Raw genomic sequence first — 17,254 nt, 5'->3', positions numbered from 1 at the left:
AAACCCTTGCCACAGGCAGGGACACCTTTCACTATCCCAGGTTGCTCCAAGCCCTGTCCAGCCTGGCCTTGGACACTTCCAGGGATGGGACATCTTGGTATTTGAAATGCTTTGGCTCAGACCACATTTCCAATGAGAATAATCCCTAGAGAAGGCACAAGGAGCCTCCATGACACTTTCCCAGCTGTTTTTCACAAGGAATGCATCCCATGCTGCACTCCTTGCCTGTGCCATAGGTGAGCCACGTGTGCATTCCCAACTGGAAAACACCCACTGAGAAAAAGGAAAGAGAGACAGAGGGGACATTAAATTCCCCACAATTACCTCGTTGGACTGTGTTTGTTTACTGTCTCTGCACCCAATGAACTGTTTCCCAGGGGTGGGTGAGGAGGGAGCCTTGCTTCCCCACTGAGCCCACCAGGACCCTGCTCCTTGCTATCCCTTTCTGTTTTTTAACACTTCTGTCTGCTGCCACGAAGTGAGAAGCTGCCTTTCCTCACTCTACTACACCACCTCACACACCTCTCCCTCTCTCTCCTTTTAGTATTGTATCCTCTTTGATCATCAAGAAGAGAGAGCTCTTCATGAATAATAGCAGAGAAACCTAAATTTACATCTGGCATTTCTCAGCACTGGAGGAAGTGCACCCCTCACCCACAGGTCCACATTTCCTCTGAGGCACTGAAAAACAACCCTTCACTTTCTGAACAATAAGCGTAATTTTCTTTTTCATCTTCTTCTGCTTCCTCTTTTTTCTTCTCCAGGCAAATTTTTGGGTTTGCTGTGTACTGCAAAAGCTGAGAATATTTGGCAAAAGTGAGGGTTTCAGTCTGGAGACTGAGGGGGTTCAAAAGTGGGTCAGATGTGGCACCATGGGGGCTCCCTGTGCAGGGATGCCCAGATATTCCAGGCATCCCCTCAGGGCCAGCCCAGCAGCAGGACTGAGCTCCCCTCCCTGCTGGGAAGGCAATGAGAGGGCAGCTGTTTGCTGCATTTCTGTGCTGAGGAAGATCCAGCAAATAAAAAATCCTCCCTCACTTTTGTCTGTGATTCACTCCACCATGCAGAAATGCTCTCTTTATCCAGCAAATGGGAGTTAAATCCTCTGCATTTCAGTTTTTCAGATACAAATTTTTTTTTTTTCTTTTATTACTGGAGGTGCTTGGTTCACACTTTTGTCACCTGTTCCTCATGAGTTACATTTTGATAACCCAGGTCTCTGAGCTGTCTGAAAAGTAGCAAAGAATACACAAGGATTCACATGATTTATCCTGGCATCCATGACAGCCAAAATCATGAACAGAGTCTGGGCTCATTTATGGAAGAAAAGAAAAATGACACTTGTCCCCCCTTATAAAACTGCTGGCAGAGTATCAGAGCTTCATGGGGGTGAAGAATTTTCCATTTCCAAAAGTGAACTTTGGCCTGAGGTACAGAGAAGGCTGATTTAGGTCTAAGGGTGAAATGTTTCAGAACTTGTAAAAGCAGTGCTTAGAAAACAATTTTTTGTCATTCATGGTGTGCAGAGCTGTTGGGTAAGATCAGAGCAGCAAAAAACTTCCCTGCTCCAAATGTACTGGGATTAAGTATTTGTTTACATTGAAATAAGAGCTAAAAGTGGCCAGGCTAACGGCCTCATTCAAAACATCCACAACAGTGTTTTCCTCCCTTTTGGTAGCATTTGTGTGTTTTCTTGGCTCTGTCTGACTGTGGTCATGTACAAAATAATGAGGGTGATCAGGATCAAGGGATGTGTCAGGCCTCTTGCCTGGGAGCCAACTCATTAAGTCAGTAAGCAAGAGATTCCTGATTGCCATTCCCTCTCTGCTGTCAGAACTCAGGTGTGAGGATTCAAATTCAGAGGGCTCCAGGCACCCACAGCTTCCCAGCTTTTTTATTGAAGATATCAGGGCAAAATTGTTAAAAATACCTTCCATCAAGAGATTGCACACCCTCCTTCACCCATCCAATTCCTTCCATTAAACACCTGCAGTTTGTGTTGCTATTCCTTGGCTATGCTGGAGCCCTGGAATGCTGAGTCTCCCAAAGCTGTGTGATGCTTCACAGAAGTATGAACATTTTCTGATTGCACAGCCTGATGTGCCAATCACTTGATAAAATTCTAAATAACCTTAAATACTCACATGCACACACACACACACACACACCAGAACAATCATAGAATCATGGAATGGTTTGGGTTGGAAGGGACCTTAAAGCTCATCTCATTCCACCCCAGCCATGGCAGGGACAATTTCCACTATCCCAGGCTGCTCCAAGCTCCATCCAACCTGGCCTTGGGCACTTCCAGGGATCCAGGGGCAGTCACAGCTTCCCTGTGCCAGGGCCTGCCCACCCTCACAGGGAAGAATTTCTTCTTAATATCCAGTCTAACCCTTCCTTCTTTCACTTTAAAGCCATTCCCCTGTGCTGTAACTCCGGGCCCTTGTCCCAAGTCCCTCTCCAGCCTGCTTGGAGCTCCTTTAGGCACTGAACAGCCCCAGGCTGACCAACCCCAATTCTCTCTACTGCTCAAAAATCAGGGTGTATTTGAGCCTGGCTCAGGATGAAAGCCCTGTTCAGCCAAAATGTCTTTTGGGAAGGGGCCAGTTTGGTGGCATGGACTGATACCCCCACCAATACCCCTGCCTGCAGCCCCTTCTCCTCCAGGCAGCCCTCAGCAGCTCCTGGCTGCCTGTCAGACCATTCCCAGTGGATGGAAGGGAGGCAGGAGTTACTGGATGGCACAGCTGAGCTCTGATAATGACACTGAGACAAATTGATGGACATCAAGGGGAGGCTTTGCACGGGGGACATTGGCTAAGCCTATTAAAATGTAATCAGTTCCAGGTAGCGTTTGCTCTGTCACTGAAGCTGCTTAGTGAAAGCAATTATAAAGCACTTAAAGGTTTAGCCAATTAAAAGAATATCCTTCAGTCTCCCACAGCTGGCTGGGTGATGCTTCAGTAAAATGCCTCTTAGCAAGTGAAGTCAAGATGCATTTTCTACTGAACATCTGTGAATTTTTAAATTATTGAGGCCTCTATATTTCATCTAGTAATACAAGAAAAAGGCCAAGAATTAATGATGTATCCACGTATTTCATTAATTTGTGCATTAATAATTCCCCTTCTGAACAAACACTTTAAAGAGTCCATTCATTTCTCCTCACCAATGCTCCAAGTCTGAGTTATTCATCTCAGGAGGAGAATATTGCCATGAGATTTACTTTAACCAGCCTACAGACAGGAATAGCTCATACTTTGCAGCCACAATACACAGAAGAGCACCAGTCTAAAACTCCTTAAACAGTTGTATTTCATAATTCCTGTATTCTAAGGAAAGCAGATTTATTTGCTCATGAATCATTTCTTTTCAAGAAAGGAACAAAATTCACGGCAGTTTGTATCTCTAATAAAAAGTCTGAGCAACTCCAAGTGGAGTTCAGCAAAACCCCTGCGGCATTAAGCTTGAGTGGAAGCTGATTTTAACAGCTGAAGTGTCACACTGAAATTTGGGAGGATAAATTACCTATTTAGCAATTGTATATATTTCCCAGAGATGTTTGTAGTTGTAGGTTTGCTTTGCAGCCTGCCAAGTGAGATAAAATGAGCAGCATCAGAGTGCTCCATGAACACCCTCCAAGGAGCAAAACCAGGGGTGGCTGCACCTCTTGGGGCATGGAGTCTCTTTTTTCCCCTCTCCCAAGATGTGTCTGTCCCTTTGCTTGGCCTGGCACAGCATTCCTGCAGCAATTGCAGGTTCTTGTGGCTGCATCTGTGCAGAAAACTCCAGCATTGGCCATGCCCTCCCAGCAGATTTTCCAGGTGTTAAGCCGTGACAGTGTGAGTGTTTAAAAAGTTAACTAATGTGATTCTAAACATGAAGTCAGGCCAGGACTTTAGTCAGTGTGGAAGCATGCAGTGAATACAGCTCCAGGGTCCCTCTGATGAGCAGAAACTGTTCTGGGAGGAACAAAGGATATGTGAAACTCAAAACTGGAGGGGAAAGAAGACAGGGCTGCAGAGGAAGCCAGTTCAGGTTACACCGGATCTCACCAAGTAGAAAGAGACTTGAACGTGGTGAGGATAAAATGGAATCCCTTCTTTACCTTTCAAAGAGGAAATTCTCTTCCTTTTTTCTTCTCCTCCAAAAATCCAGACATCCCCAGGGGAAATGTCATGAATGAAGTTTAAATGGAACCAAGCAACTTCTCTAATTTCCAAAAGAATAATTACCTTAGAAGGAAACTTGGGAAGAGACCCCAGTATGCACTGGGACAACAGTGCTGTGCTGCTTGCTAGTGCCTGTCCATGGGCCAGCTTTAATCTGTATTTTCTGCCTTGCCCCTTATGGATGGAACAGATGCCAGGGGATGATTTAACCACTGGCGTGAGCTGGGGAAGGAATTCACATCTATTTTCAAATCTGTCATCTGAAGCCATTAAAATCAGGACTGGAGAATATAGTCTGGGTGAAATATGTTGATTTTGAATGCCAAAAGGTTTTTCCATTCTCTGTGCTGTCTCACTTTCACTAATAAAGAATAACTTGGGGTTTTTTTGATCATACGTTCAGGAGAATTAGGGGATTGTATCCAGCAAATGTTGTGTGCTTTCAGTGGTATTTAAAGGAGCTGAGGACTTCTCAAGCTCACTGTTACTCCCAGTTTCTTCTTTGAGTACTCCTGGTTCATGCTGGTGGTCCCCAAACCCTGCTGATTGTTACTGACTTTTATGGAAATCCTTTATTCCACAGCCTTATGACCCAAATACCAGCATAAGTAGTTTTAATTTTACTGGGCTCCTGCAACCCCTACTTTGGGGACTGCTGATATAAATATTGCCAAGAGCCTGTCAGGTAGAGCATCACGTTAATATAAACAGCACCTCGAGGCTGAGGGAGGCAGTGCCAGCTGTGCCTGCACTGGCCCAGCTTTCACCACCTCTCAGATCAAGCAGCTCTTTGGGAGAGCTTCTCTTGTAATGGCATCAACTAAATAAGTACATAAAGCCCAGGAGACTGGGATATACAAGGATTGTTTCTCCAAAAACCACCCTGATAACCTTCTGTGCACCTCATTAGTACCAGCTGGTGGGTGTGTACCCCCTGGGCAGTGTTGGGGATGAGTCTGAAGCACACAAAAAGCTGAGAGCTGTTGTTCATGGGTGCCAACGCCTCCCCAGACATCTCCTGCCTTTGCTCAGGAATTCCACCGTGCTGCTCCACATCTGTATGTGGCTCAGATCCCCTTCAAGTGCAGAGAAAAAGAAATAAATTGGCTGAAATAGCCTGGACAAAACTATCGAGGGAGGATGGATCCGAGCCTCTCTGGAGGCCTTAGCAGCAGCAGGGAGGAGCAGCTTCCCTTTTCTGCCTCTCCTGGAGAAAGGAGGACAGGACAGAGGGATACCCTCGCCCAGGGCCGGCCTGGGGCTGCAGGGCTGTGACTCAGCATCCCAGAGGGGCTGGAGGAGATGAAGTGAGGAGGAGGAGGAGGAGGAGAACGCCAGCCCAGCCCAGCCCAGCTTTGTGCCGCAGCAGCTCCGGGTGAGTCAGAGCTCTGTGGCTCCTCACCCGTCACCGTCCCAGCGCTCTGAGTCACTGTGAACCTCACATGGCCCCACCAGGCCATGGGGGCTGCAAACCCCTCCTGAGCCCACTCCTGAGCTCAGCCAAACCAGCCAAACTAAGGCCTCCCCACTCATGGTGCCCTGCCCTGTGCCCACGCTAACCCAGAGGAGCTCCTGGAGCAGGGCAGGCCCCAGCCTCAGCCCAGGGTACGCACAAGGCAAAATGAAACCCTCAGTGTGATTCAATAAAATTTGACTTCCAGGGTTGCTGCCATGTCCAGTTGAGTCTGAGAGCAGAGACTGGCACAGTTTAAATCTCCTCACAATGAAAAAGATGTCAGTCAGAATTGATGTTTCTCTCTGCAGGACTTCCTGAAGGAAAAACAAACCAGGGCTCGTCCTCTGCCACTCCTCCTTCCTCTCCCCTTCTTCCTTGGCATGCAGTTCAAACAGGCAGAGAAAAGAGCCATTATAAGACAAAATAGAAAAACACAGGATGTAATAATTCATGGTTTAATACACATTTAAATTGGGAGTTTGATTTAGAAGGGAAATGAGGGCGTACATTGGTGGAAGGATCATTCCCTGCCACCCCTGGCACACTGGGATCATCTTGCTGGGGTCCCACATCCACTCCCCAGCCTTGAGGTTTGGCACCTCATTTGCTCAATTATGGGAAATATCAGAAGCTCATGGAGCAGCTCTGCTCCTATTAAAACCTTATTGAATTAATTAGAAGTGAGGGATGTGTCTGGTTTATTTTTAGTTCAAAAAATAAAGGCAGGAAATCTCCAACCTCACAAACACCATCCTGGACAGTGACCCCATCACATATTGAGTCAAACCCTTCCCCTGCAGCGCTCAGCTCCAGCAGGCTGACCTGCTCCTTCTTACTTCACCAAAGGAACCCATGTGTCAGGCTTTTGATGATGAAGAACACATCCTAGGAGCTCATAACAACAATAAAAAATCATTTTGGCAGACAGCATGCCCAGGATTTGTCTTACAGCTCAACCATTTTGACAGGCAGAACAAAACAGCAGGAAAAGGAACCAGGTATCTGGGAGAAAAGGGAATTTTCATTCTGTATTAGGTGAAAGTAAACACAGTCTCATGTTTCATATTCCTCCCAGGGGAGAGGAGCCAGGAGGGCAGGATTGCCACCCTAAATCTGCCTGATCCCTTGTGTGACAAAATGAAAACATACGGATTAAGGGTGACAAATTCAGGTCGGGATCTCCTAATCTGTGCAGCACAGAACTGCACAGTGTGTCACCCAGCTGGGACTTCCAAATCAGACCACAAGTGTCTCCAGTGCACTTCACATGTTTAATAGAGATTTAATTGTAGAGTGATTGCCTGTGATATTACAGAATTATCACAGATTACTTAATTGCTGATGTTAAGCAGATACTTCTCTCAATATGTGTTTTTGTTACTATAGATCCATATTATTTGGCACGGCATTGCCTGAGCAGCAGAAGAAGCAGAGATCATTTACCAGGAGAAAACCACTTTCATTTAACGTGTTGGTAAATTTAACAAGCAGATGTGTGAGATTCTTATAATTGGCTGTGGAAAGAATCTGGATCCCGCCGTTCCTAAAGAGCTGCACACAGGGGTGAGCAGCTGAGAAGTGCCAGAGTGTGGAGGTTTCTGCAAAAATTAAGATGTGCCTGAATGAACCTGTGTTTGGAGGCATTTGGGAAGCTGCTTTTGCAGCCTGAAAGTGCAGCTAATGCTGGGCAGGACTGGGAGAGCAGATGGGCTGGAGCTGTGGTGTTGGCTCGTTCCCCTCAGCCCGAGGCTGACGGGTGTAGGAGGAGAGGCTGGAGAGTTTTGCTTCTCCTGCAGCCCCTGGGAGGGATCTCCTGGAGAATCACAGGGGGGCTGCTCCATCCAGGGCAAACCAAGAGCCCATCCAGCAGAGAAATGGATTTCTGGAGGAGGCCAAAAGCAGACATGTGAAGGGGCAAGGCAGGCAGCCACGCTCCCACCGAGCTCCCAGGGGATGTCCCACCTCTCCTGTGCCACACATCATGCAGGCTCTCCTGCCAAAGTCCCATCAAAGTCCCCTCTTCAGGGAAGGATCAGACACAGGTCAGATTCATTCACTTGATGGCATCCGAAGGGCTGCAGGCTGTCTGGTGATGAGTTACATCTGTGACCACTGTGGCCACAGAGCAGCCAAAGAACAGTTTGAAAAAATGAATTCACTTGGACAAGAGAATAAAAACAGATCCTCTAGCCTTCTTTCCAAAACATGTCCCTTCAGTTGCTTAAATCTTTATTGGATAAATGGCTTTTGTAGCATTCCTGGAAGATGCTGTCATGCATCATGGAATAGAACCTTCTCCCCTGTTAGCTGTGTGTTTAATGAGAGAGGGAGCCCATGGAGCTGGAGTAGGGTGTGAGTAGGGAGCTGGACACCAGGGATTTTCTAATTTCTGCTCTCCTGTGCCTCTTTGCTAAGCATCAGTGATGGGGAGATGCAGCCACAGCTAGACTTATTCCTCCTGGACTGCATTATCCAAGAGGAAACACATCTTGAGCTACAGCCTGGTCCCTGTGGGATGACAGTGTCTGGGTTTGGGACATATCCACATAAATATTTTCAATCCCAAGGCAGAAAACCCCCAGCCTTTGGTTCCACGTGCCAAATTCAGATTGCACTTGTAGTACCTTACTGTGGAGCAGAGCTTTGCTGCTTCCCAGCCCCTTATAGGTCACATAAAGGACAAGAGTGATGTGTCCCTGTTGTCTGTAGAGCAAATTTGGGACCAAAAATAACTTAATTATTTTATTTAGTTTTTATTTTCTTCTTGCCTTTTATTGTGTTACGTTTTAACTGAGATTTCCTTATTTCCTGCTAGGATTCTGCCAGAATCCTGCTGCTCCATACAGAAGTTGAAACACGTATTACAAAAGAAACAAATCTTTCTCTCGATTGCCTGATAGATCTGCTTTTTAATCCAGACTGACAACTGCACTCTATCAAGAGCACTTTTATGCCTCAGAGTTGTTGCATTTTATTTTCAATTGTCTGACGTCCCTCAGAATCTGGAAAGGAAAAAAGCAACAGTGTCTTTCTCTGCTTACCCTTTAATTGATCATTTTTATTATGACAAAGTCCAGACCCAAACACGTTGTAATCTCAGGTATGGCACAAATGTAGAACAAAAGGATGAGCCCTGCCACTAGAAAGAGCAGTTTAATGATGCTCAGCACTGTGGCCAGTGGCTCCAGTAGTAACAAACTAATGGGATTAGAGTGGACCTGGCTCCCTGTCTACCTGGATGGAAAACATACACCAGCTGTCCCTGTGAGTACCATGGACAAAATACCCTGTGCCACAAGGGCGTGAAACACAGATGCAAACAGAGTTTCCTTTGAGCCAGGAACTAGGCATGGCCAGTGCTTCATCTGTACATTCTGCTGCTCCTCATGTCCCTGCCCCAGTGCTTAGTGATGTTCTCTGTTACTTCTGTTTTGCTTGTTTTTACAGACATTTCCAGGCTGCTTGTCCCTCAGGGTTATCAATTCTTTGCACTACAGCAACACAAGAACAAGTGGGGCTGCAGGAAAACAGTTACAGCAATTAAATCCAAGCAGACAGGTCCCTTTTTCAGCCTGATGGAGAGTTGCTCACAAAGTTAAGGCTTTTTTTCCTGCCTTGCAGGTGCTGTGGTGATTGCCTTCGTGGTCTGCTGGCTCCCTTACCACATACGGCGCCTCATGTTCTGCTATGTCCCCTCCAGCCACTGGACAGAGTGAGTCACAGTTTGGGGACATGGTCCCCCCATGCCAGGACAGGCTGGGGGCTCAGGCTGGGGCTGGGGATGCCAGGGCAAACCAGGTGTGGAGGTGGGGATCTGGGAACAAAGGCGCTCTCCAGCCGAGAGGTTCAAGTCTCAAAACCTGTCACAGACATCTTTTATGGAAAATCCTGTCCTTAGGATTTTTTTTCTCCTGAGAAGCTGAGAGGCCTCAGGAACAAAATGTGAACAATGGTTTTCTGCTGCTGTGGAATGCAACAGGTGCATCTGGGATTGGTCTCATGTGGTTGTTTCTAATTAATGGCCAATCACAGCCCAGCTGTCCAAAATGTCTCGGTCAGTCACAAGCTTTTGTTATCATTCCTTTTCTATTCTTAGCTAGCCTTCTGATGAAATCCTTTCTTCTATTCTTTTAGTATAGTTTTAATATAATATATATCATAAAATAATAAATCAAGCCTTCTGAACCATGGAGTCAACATTCTTGTCTCTTCCCTCATCCTAAGACCCCTGTGAACTCCATCACAAAAACCAAATTGCTGCTTTGGTTTGTTTTTTCTTTTGGATGTCTCAGTGTTTGCCAGGGAAATTAAGAATTTTGCTTTACCTAAATCCCTCAGGAAGCATTATTTTGAACCAAAAGGCATCATCAGCCCCTCCTCCTCCCCCTCCTCCTCCTCCTCCTGAGGGCTGCAAGCACAGGCTTCAGTCTGGCAGCCCTTGATGAAATGACATTTGGACAGGGGGGTTGGTACACCCAGAGTGGATTTCAGTCTCTGTGCCAGAGATATTGATCCCCAGTCCTAAGATGCAGCAGCTCCTGTCAGCACACAATTCAGCTCCACGAGGCCACATTTCCTCCCTGACAGGGGAGATGGCACAGGTGGGGCAATGCCAGTGCTATTTACTGAGGCTGGGCCAGGTTATTCACTGGGTTTTGCAGGGAGTGGATCAAAATGAAATGCCAGCAGTTGCTGCTGATTAGGAAATGTCCAGATTGTCAGAGAATTCCGGGATAATTGCACGGACACTGCTCACAGATGTGCAAAGGCATCCCCTGCTCCTTTCTGAGGCACCAGGCCAGGCTCTCCAGCAAAGCAGCCACCAAACTAATTATTATTTTTAAATATGTCATTAAGAGCTAATGCTGTCTGGGGACACACACTGAGGAAGGCTGAGATGCCAAGGGATGCTCTCTTGTGTCTCCTCCCATGATGTCACATCCCTGTTCTCCCTGAGACCAGGAATGTTTCTTTCAAGGGAAAGGAAAAAAAAAATCTACAATACCAAAAAGGAGAACAACAATAAAAAACTAAAATTCTATCAATTCCAGACTGGAAACACATTAAATTAGGATATAGCAATCTGCTGAATGGGATTGTGGATCCAGCCACTGTAAAATCTATCTTCAGGCATGAAAACAGAGCTCTAGGCGCACACTGGGACAAATTCTTGTTTCTCCTTTGCTTTTTTATATGAAAAGCACTTAAGGCACTGTTCAATTATGTAATGACTGCACTTGCTTTGAGCAAGAGGTTTAGAGAAGTCTGTCTGCATTTAGTGGGAATTTATGCATTGTGGCTGTGTTCACATAATATTTTTTTCTTCTTTTTAAAACCATGATTAATTTTAGGAAAACACTGAATTTACAAAATGATAGTGAACTATCAGTCTGGTGGCTAAGCAAGAGTTTGCAGCAGCTTGGCATGTTCATTTATAAAAACACATGTACCTTGCCCCTGAAGAAAAGAAATTTTTCCAGTATTAATTCTTCATAACTACACAGAGAAACTCTGTAAGAACTGGATGGGCCATGCAGTCTTTGGCAGTGCTGAGGGGTGTGGAGAGATGGGCAACATAGTCCAGCACTCCTCTATTTATCTTTTGTTAGACACTGCTCAGACTAGAAAAAAAGATCTGCAATTTTCACCAAGATAAATGATTCTGAGGAACATCTTCCTGAAAATGAGATCCGTGGTGTTTATAAATGCTTTACCAGCTCAGGGCTGTTGTTCTCAGTTGGCCCAAGGAAAGATATAGCCAAAAGCATAAAAGATAATAAAACATTTTCAACCAGTTCTAATTGAAAACATTAAATTGTGGTGGTTAGGATGTGTTTCAGAAGTATGCTATCATCAGCTTGCCCCCAGAACAGGAAATGCTGTCCCACATCATGGACAAATCCCAACCCAGGGACCCATTGAATGAGCTGATGCTGCTCTCACTGCCAGAGGGAGGAGAGAGCTGCATCTGTTCCTGGAGTTTGGCTCTTCTGCAACCTCTGTAGATCAGAACTGCAGCCAAAAAAGTCAAGCTAATGTGTATGTACGACACAGAAGCGAATTTCCATCTGGCTTCTCAGGTTCCAGAATGACTGCTTCCAAAGAAAAATGAGAGCATGAGGTAAATATCTTGTCTGGATCCAGGGCTTAACTAAGCCTCTAACTGCTGGTGAGTGGGGCAGTATCTTCACAGAGGCATCTGGTCCATGTTTGACCAGTTCCAGTTGGAGATGCAGGTGGGTTGTGGTGGCCCAGGCACCTCTGGTGAGCTCATGTTTGCAGCCTAGGAAGGTTAGCTGGAAAGCAGCTCATGTTTCTCTCAGCCTTGTGACTTTGAGTTCTTCACACTCAGATTTTTCTCTTTCATCTGTTCTTCCAGTTTCCTTTACAACTTCTACCACTACTTCTACATGCTGACAAATGTCCTCTTCTACGTCAGCTCAGCAATCAACCCCATCCTCTACAACCTGGTGTCGGCAAACTTCCGCCAGATCTTCCTCTCCACGCTCACCATCCTGTGCCTGCCATGGAGGAAGAAGAAGAAACGACTGGCCTTCACCAGGAAATCCAACAGCATCTCCAGCAACCACACATTTTCCAGCCAGGTCACAAGGGAAACTACGTACTGAAGCCAAAGGAGGAGGAGGAGGAGGAACACAATTCATTGTGGAGTCAAAACTTGAGAGAGGCCTCTGTGACTTTCATGCATGGTCTCCAAATTCACCTAACACAAATGTGTTTAGCAAAGTCGTTTTTGTTGGAAAAAATAGGCTTTGTTCTGCCAGTAACTTTGAGGTTATTTTCAAGCATTGGCCTTGCCTCTTGTGAGTAATGTCTACATGTATTGTAACTTCAGTCTGGCATAAATCCAGATGTGGTGTTAACTGGGAAGCCAAAATGTGTTCAACTTAGGCCAAACTGTTCTGCATTTCATCCTTTTCTCAGTGCAGAGATGCTGTGTCCACATCCAAGGGTTTGAGATCACATCTCCTGGTGGCACCAAGCAGAGAGTTTGATGAGGAGAAAGAAGTTTGAACAGAAAGGGATGTTCTTGGAGAATGGATGTGCTTATCTGTGGGATGTTCAATGAACGAGGAGTGAAAACTCAGGGAGCCAGGTGGTTATTTTAGAAATATATCTCCATTGTGAGGAATATGACTGAGGTGCTCAAGAGAGCCTCTCTGGCTCCTTGAAATTAAATAAGAACAGATGATGCCTTACCTAGGCTGGGGTGGCTGTGGCCTGGGGAGAGGTGTCACCTTTGGCTTTAGGGCATCCACAGTGCCTGGCTTTGGCACCACTGCAGCAGAGTCTCTGGCAAAGTCAAGAATGCAGAGGCTGTGCCCAGATGGAGCGCTGAAAATGAACAGAAATGGAAAAATCTTCCTTTTGCCATACAGCCAAATCCTATTTTTTACCGGGGAGAACAGTTTGCTGGCTTGCATTAAGAGTTGAGAAAACTCTGAGCTCATGAGGGCTCCAGGCTGCTGAGATAAGAGCAATCTGCCCCAGTTCTGTGGGACCTTCAGATTTTTCCCATTCTTATTCCAGTTTTACTTGTTTCCTTGCCATTTCCACAAGGCTGACATCTCATATATAGCAGTTGTAGGCACCAGGTCCTCTTGTTCTACCTTTTCTTCTATTACTTTTTGCTACCAGAACCGTTGGCACACCTGTCTGTGTCCCTAATATTTACATAGTTCAAATGCAGAGCATAAGAAACTCTAAACTGGGGAGTCTTTGCTCTAAACCCACTTTCCTTTAACAAGCCAGAGGAACAGAAACAAGACCTGAAAATTCTCTTTGAAATTTAAGAGAGGAGGTAAGGAGAGCTTGAGCTTTTCTCCCATATGGTTCCACCTCTAACAGCCCCCTTATATGATATAACAAATTGCTCCAGAGTCTTTGGTAGTGAAATAACAGGGCTCTGGGACAAGCTGAAGGGCTTTAGTGACCTGCACAAACCTGGAGCTGACCAATCACCCTGTGCTGGTGGTGACCTGGTGTCCCCTTTCGCACCACACGTCATCAGGAGAGCAGGACTTGCCTCTGAAAGGTGACAAAGCAGAAGAGTCAGCTCAGTTTGGCTTTCTGGGCTTTGCCCATGTCACCCTTCAGCAAATGAGCACCTGTGGTCCCCAGCTGGAGCCACAGTGCTAGAGGTGAGGGCTGGCCCAAGTGAGGGTCACACAGTGATGGAGACCAGGACCACTGGTGACATCTCCTGCTGCAGATGTTGCATCACAGAGTCACAGAACAGGTCAAGCTCAAGAGACTCACAAGAATCACTGAGTCCAGCTTGCTGGACTTGTGGTTTAGGTCCTGTTGGGCTCAGCACAAAGAGGAAACACCCATCTGGGGGCATTTGCTGTGAGGTTTTGGTGATGAGTGACAACTTTTGGGGCATTTAGAACCTGTGTGGTATTTTATTTTGTCATTTAGAACCTGTACCCAGCTGGCCACCATGGCAGCCCATCAGCCACACCTGCCAGGGATGGGAGGTGATTTTAATGCCTAGTACAGAAACCCTGCAAAAGAAAGGGCTCAAAATAAAAGCCAGGGGGGCTTCAGTTCCTTCTGATTCAGCCAAACTGCAAGCTCTGTTCTGTCATGCCTTCTTGTGATTTCTTGCCCTGGTTGTACCAAGCAGAGGGCAGAGATTATATTTGACCAAGCACTTTTGTTGCTCGTGGACTGTTGACTCCTTTTTGACAAAGAAAACAGGTAGTGGCACACAAATAAATAAATTGAAACAAAGAGGAATAAGGGAGACTGATCTCTTCAGAAGGAAATCTGTGAAAAAAGCAAGTATTTTGTGTGTATGGTGTGTGTGAAATGCTTGGGCAGGTTGGACGAAGACCTGCTCATCCTGCCTAGTGGCAAAATCCAGGTGCCATGAACAGGAGAGGGGAAAAAATCTGCCTTGAGAGAAAGAGGAGTCTTGATGTCACACATTTAACATTGGCCTTCCAGGCAAGACACTTCAAATGTTTCTGGATTACCCACATTTTTTTACTTCACCTCTAAATACAGCCAGCAGCTGGGAGGAGCTCTCTGTAACCTCCCAGGGAAGCTGTAACTGCATTGCTTTGACTTTCATTATCATTTAACACCCTGCATGTCTCATTTGCTTTGAAATATTAAACATTATTACTACACTTGTTCAACACCAAACCTGCTGAAATGTGCTTGATTATCTTGGAAGACACTGTACAAAAATTGTTCTTTCACATGAGATGCTTGGTTTAGATTTTCACTACTGAGATACACAGGCAGCTTACAGAATATTTGATCACAGCTCAGAGAAACTGGCAGGTTTATTTTTGGTTTGATATGACAGCAGGAAAAAGCTGGAGTAAAAGGGAACTTCTCATAAACTCTTTCCACAGTGTTTCTTGGGCCACTCGAGTGCTGAAGAGCTGGGGGGATTTGGGGGATTTACCCAGGGGGTTTGCTGACTTCTACAGCTCTGTTCCTGCAGTTTGACAGAAAAGCAGACCTGGGTCCATGGCCTTAATCTGAGATTGCAGCTCAAAGCTACCTCTTCCACTGGCCAAATCTGACAACCTTGAGCTGAGCAGTGTAAGTTACAGCTGGTTTATCCTCTCTCCCATCCTCACCTGATTTTGCTATGTTCAGCTCAGAGGTGTGGCTCCCTTGAGCTCAAAGAAGTGAGGATAGCTGATTGCAAACCAGATGGTTTCGTGATTTCCAGAGAATCACTGCACAGTTTGGGTTGGAAGGGACCTTTGGGTGCTCTTTAGAGCACCCAAACCCAGTTCCAAACCCTGCTGTGGGCAGGGACACTTTTCCCTAGACCAGGTTGCTCCAAGCCCTGTCCAACCCGGCCTTTTAAAGGAAGGCTGATACAGTAGAGAAGAAAAAGGTACAAACTGCCCCATATTTACCAGAGAAACGGTTCTTTAGATGCCTTTCAACAATGATTGAACTGCTAACTCAACGAGGTTTTTTAATTTAATCTGGTGTGAATGGCTTTTGCCATTAGACAGAACAAGAACTCCCATCCATTGTGTCCCTGCTTTGGCTGCACTCTTCACCAAAGCAGAGGTGAGTGCTGGGGCCTCTGCTCATCTATGCAAATTCCCTGTGTTTGGAACTGTTTGTTTTGACTAAAAAAAGACTAAAATCTGTGGAGCCCGCAGATGTGAAGTGCTGCCAGATGGATTCTGAGAAATTCCATTCTGAAGAGAGTCCATCAAGTGACCCCTTCAAATGTTATTTTGAGGCTTTGTTTCTCTTCAGAGTGCCCTTTCCAGAGCCATCAGCTTAGCAGAGTGTGAAATCAGGTTTATAAAGTCATTTTGCTATTCGGAAATTTCCCCCAGACAGGACGGTCTCACCACGGGCCAGTCCATCAGCGCAGGGATGCTCTGCTGAGCTTGTCTGTCTTTGCAAGGTGCATGAGCCTCACTTCAGCGAGCTTTTCAGGAGAGAACTCAATGGGAAACCAGCCAGGAGGGCTGGCAGGGCACGTGCTGTGAACACAGCAATAGCAGCACCTCTGCATTTCCAGCATCCAGTGAAGCAGCCCTGGGTGTGCTGTGTCAGCCCAGCGTCCTCCTGGCTGTGGTTTTGGTGACTCTTTAACCAAAGCTGTGTGTGCTGGAGCTCTGTCTGGTTCTTCACATATCACAGCTCACCCACTCTTCCTGTTCTCAGTCTGGATTTGCTTAAAAAGTAGAAATTGCTGATCCAAAATTTCATGATGCTGTGTCCTGGCTTTGTGGTCCAGAGTCCTTCCCCAGCTGTGCCACCTGATAGTCCTGCACATATTGTATTTATGGCAAATATTTTTGAAGTGCACCTTTTTATTTTTATTTTATTCTGAGATACAAAATGTTGATGTGCTTTATTTTTTTTGTGGCCTGTTGCTCAATGGGGAAAAAATGAATGTTAAAAGTGTGTCAGTGTCTACTTTGTGATATTTTCTGTGACAAAGGGAAAGAAGAGGGTGTGGAATCCTCCTGTATGGCAATGGGAAACACTCTTTCAGTGTAACATGCTATTATTGATACTGTATTTACTGATCAAAGTGTACTGAAATGGTTAATTCCTGATATAGCCTTTGTACTGTATGGTATTTTATTTTGTCATTTATTGATCCTAAGAAATAAATATCCAAATTTAAGGCTTGGGTTGTTTTCTGCTTGAAGTGTCAGGTGTGCCTCTATCACACAGCCTGGCTATCAGCACAGACACCCTGCCTGGGGTCTAAACTGCTGGAATCCCATTGGCCTTGAACTGGGATTTGCAGCTCCTCTGCAGAAGGGCCCTGGGTGCTCCTGTCCCTGCACTCTGCAGCTCAAACACATCCAAACATCAGCTGCTGCTTCTGACCAGCTCAGCAGACAAGCAGGGGGGCTGGTTAGGTGTGAAGGGCACTCCTACCAGTGATGTTTGTCCTGAAAATCCTTCCTGGGATCTGTTAAAAGCATCAGATCTGTCCTGCTCTGCTGTTGGGCACAGCAATTGGGAGCATCCAGGACTTGGAGCATTGGGGTGCAGGAGCCTGAAGTGTGGGAATAATGAGATCTGACTCCAGACTGAGCAGCTCCAAGTGCTGGGATCCCAGTGGCACTGCAGGGTCTGAGCTCCTGCCTTG

The 17,254-nt window shown here is 46.0% G+C and overlaps 1 protein-coding gene across 1 annotated transcript in view; it reads left to right on the top strand.

Moving 5' to 3' along the window:
* The window catches only part of NTSR1 (neurotensin receptor 1), a 55,608-nt gene extending 38,828 nt beyond the window's left edge, over positions 1-16,780 (top strand). Inside the window, exons 3-4 of the mRNA XM_071447096.1 lie at positions 9,253-9,343; positions 12,011-16,780. Coding sequence (XP_071303197.1) covers positions 9,253-9,343; positions 12,011-12,260 — 341 coding nt within the window. The 3' untranslated portion in view covers positions 12,261-16,780. The remainder of the gene's footprint in view (positions 1-9,252; positions 9,344-12,010) is intronic.
* Positions 16,781-17,254: the final 474 nt, after the last annotated feature.

This window comes from Agelaius tricolor, unplaced genomic scaffold, assembly GCF_023055355.1.
Source record: "Agelaius tricolor isolate 1412-34295 unplaced genomic scaffold, bAgeTri1.0.p SCAF_23, whole genome shotgun sequence".
NCBI classification, from domain to species: domain Eukaryota; kingdom Metazoa; phylum Chordata; class Aves; order Passeriformes; family Icteridae; genus Agelaius; species Agelaius tricolor.
This window is presented reverse-complemented; position numbering and strand designations above follow the sequence as displayed.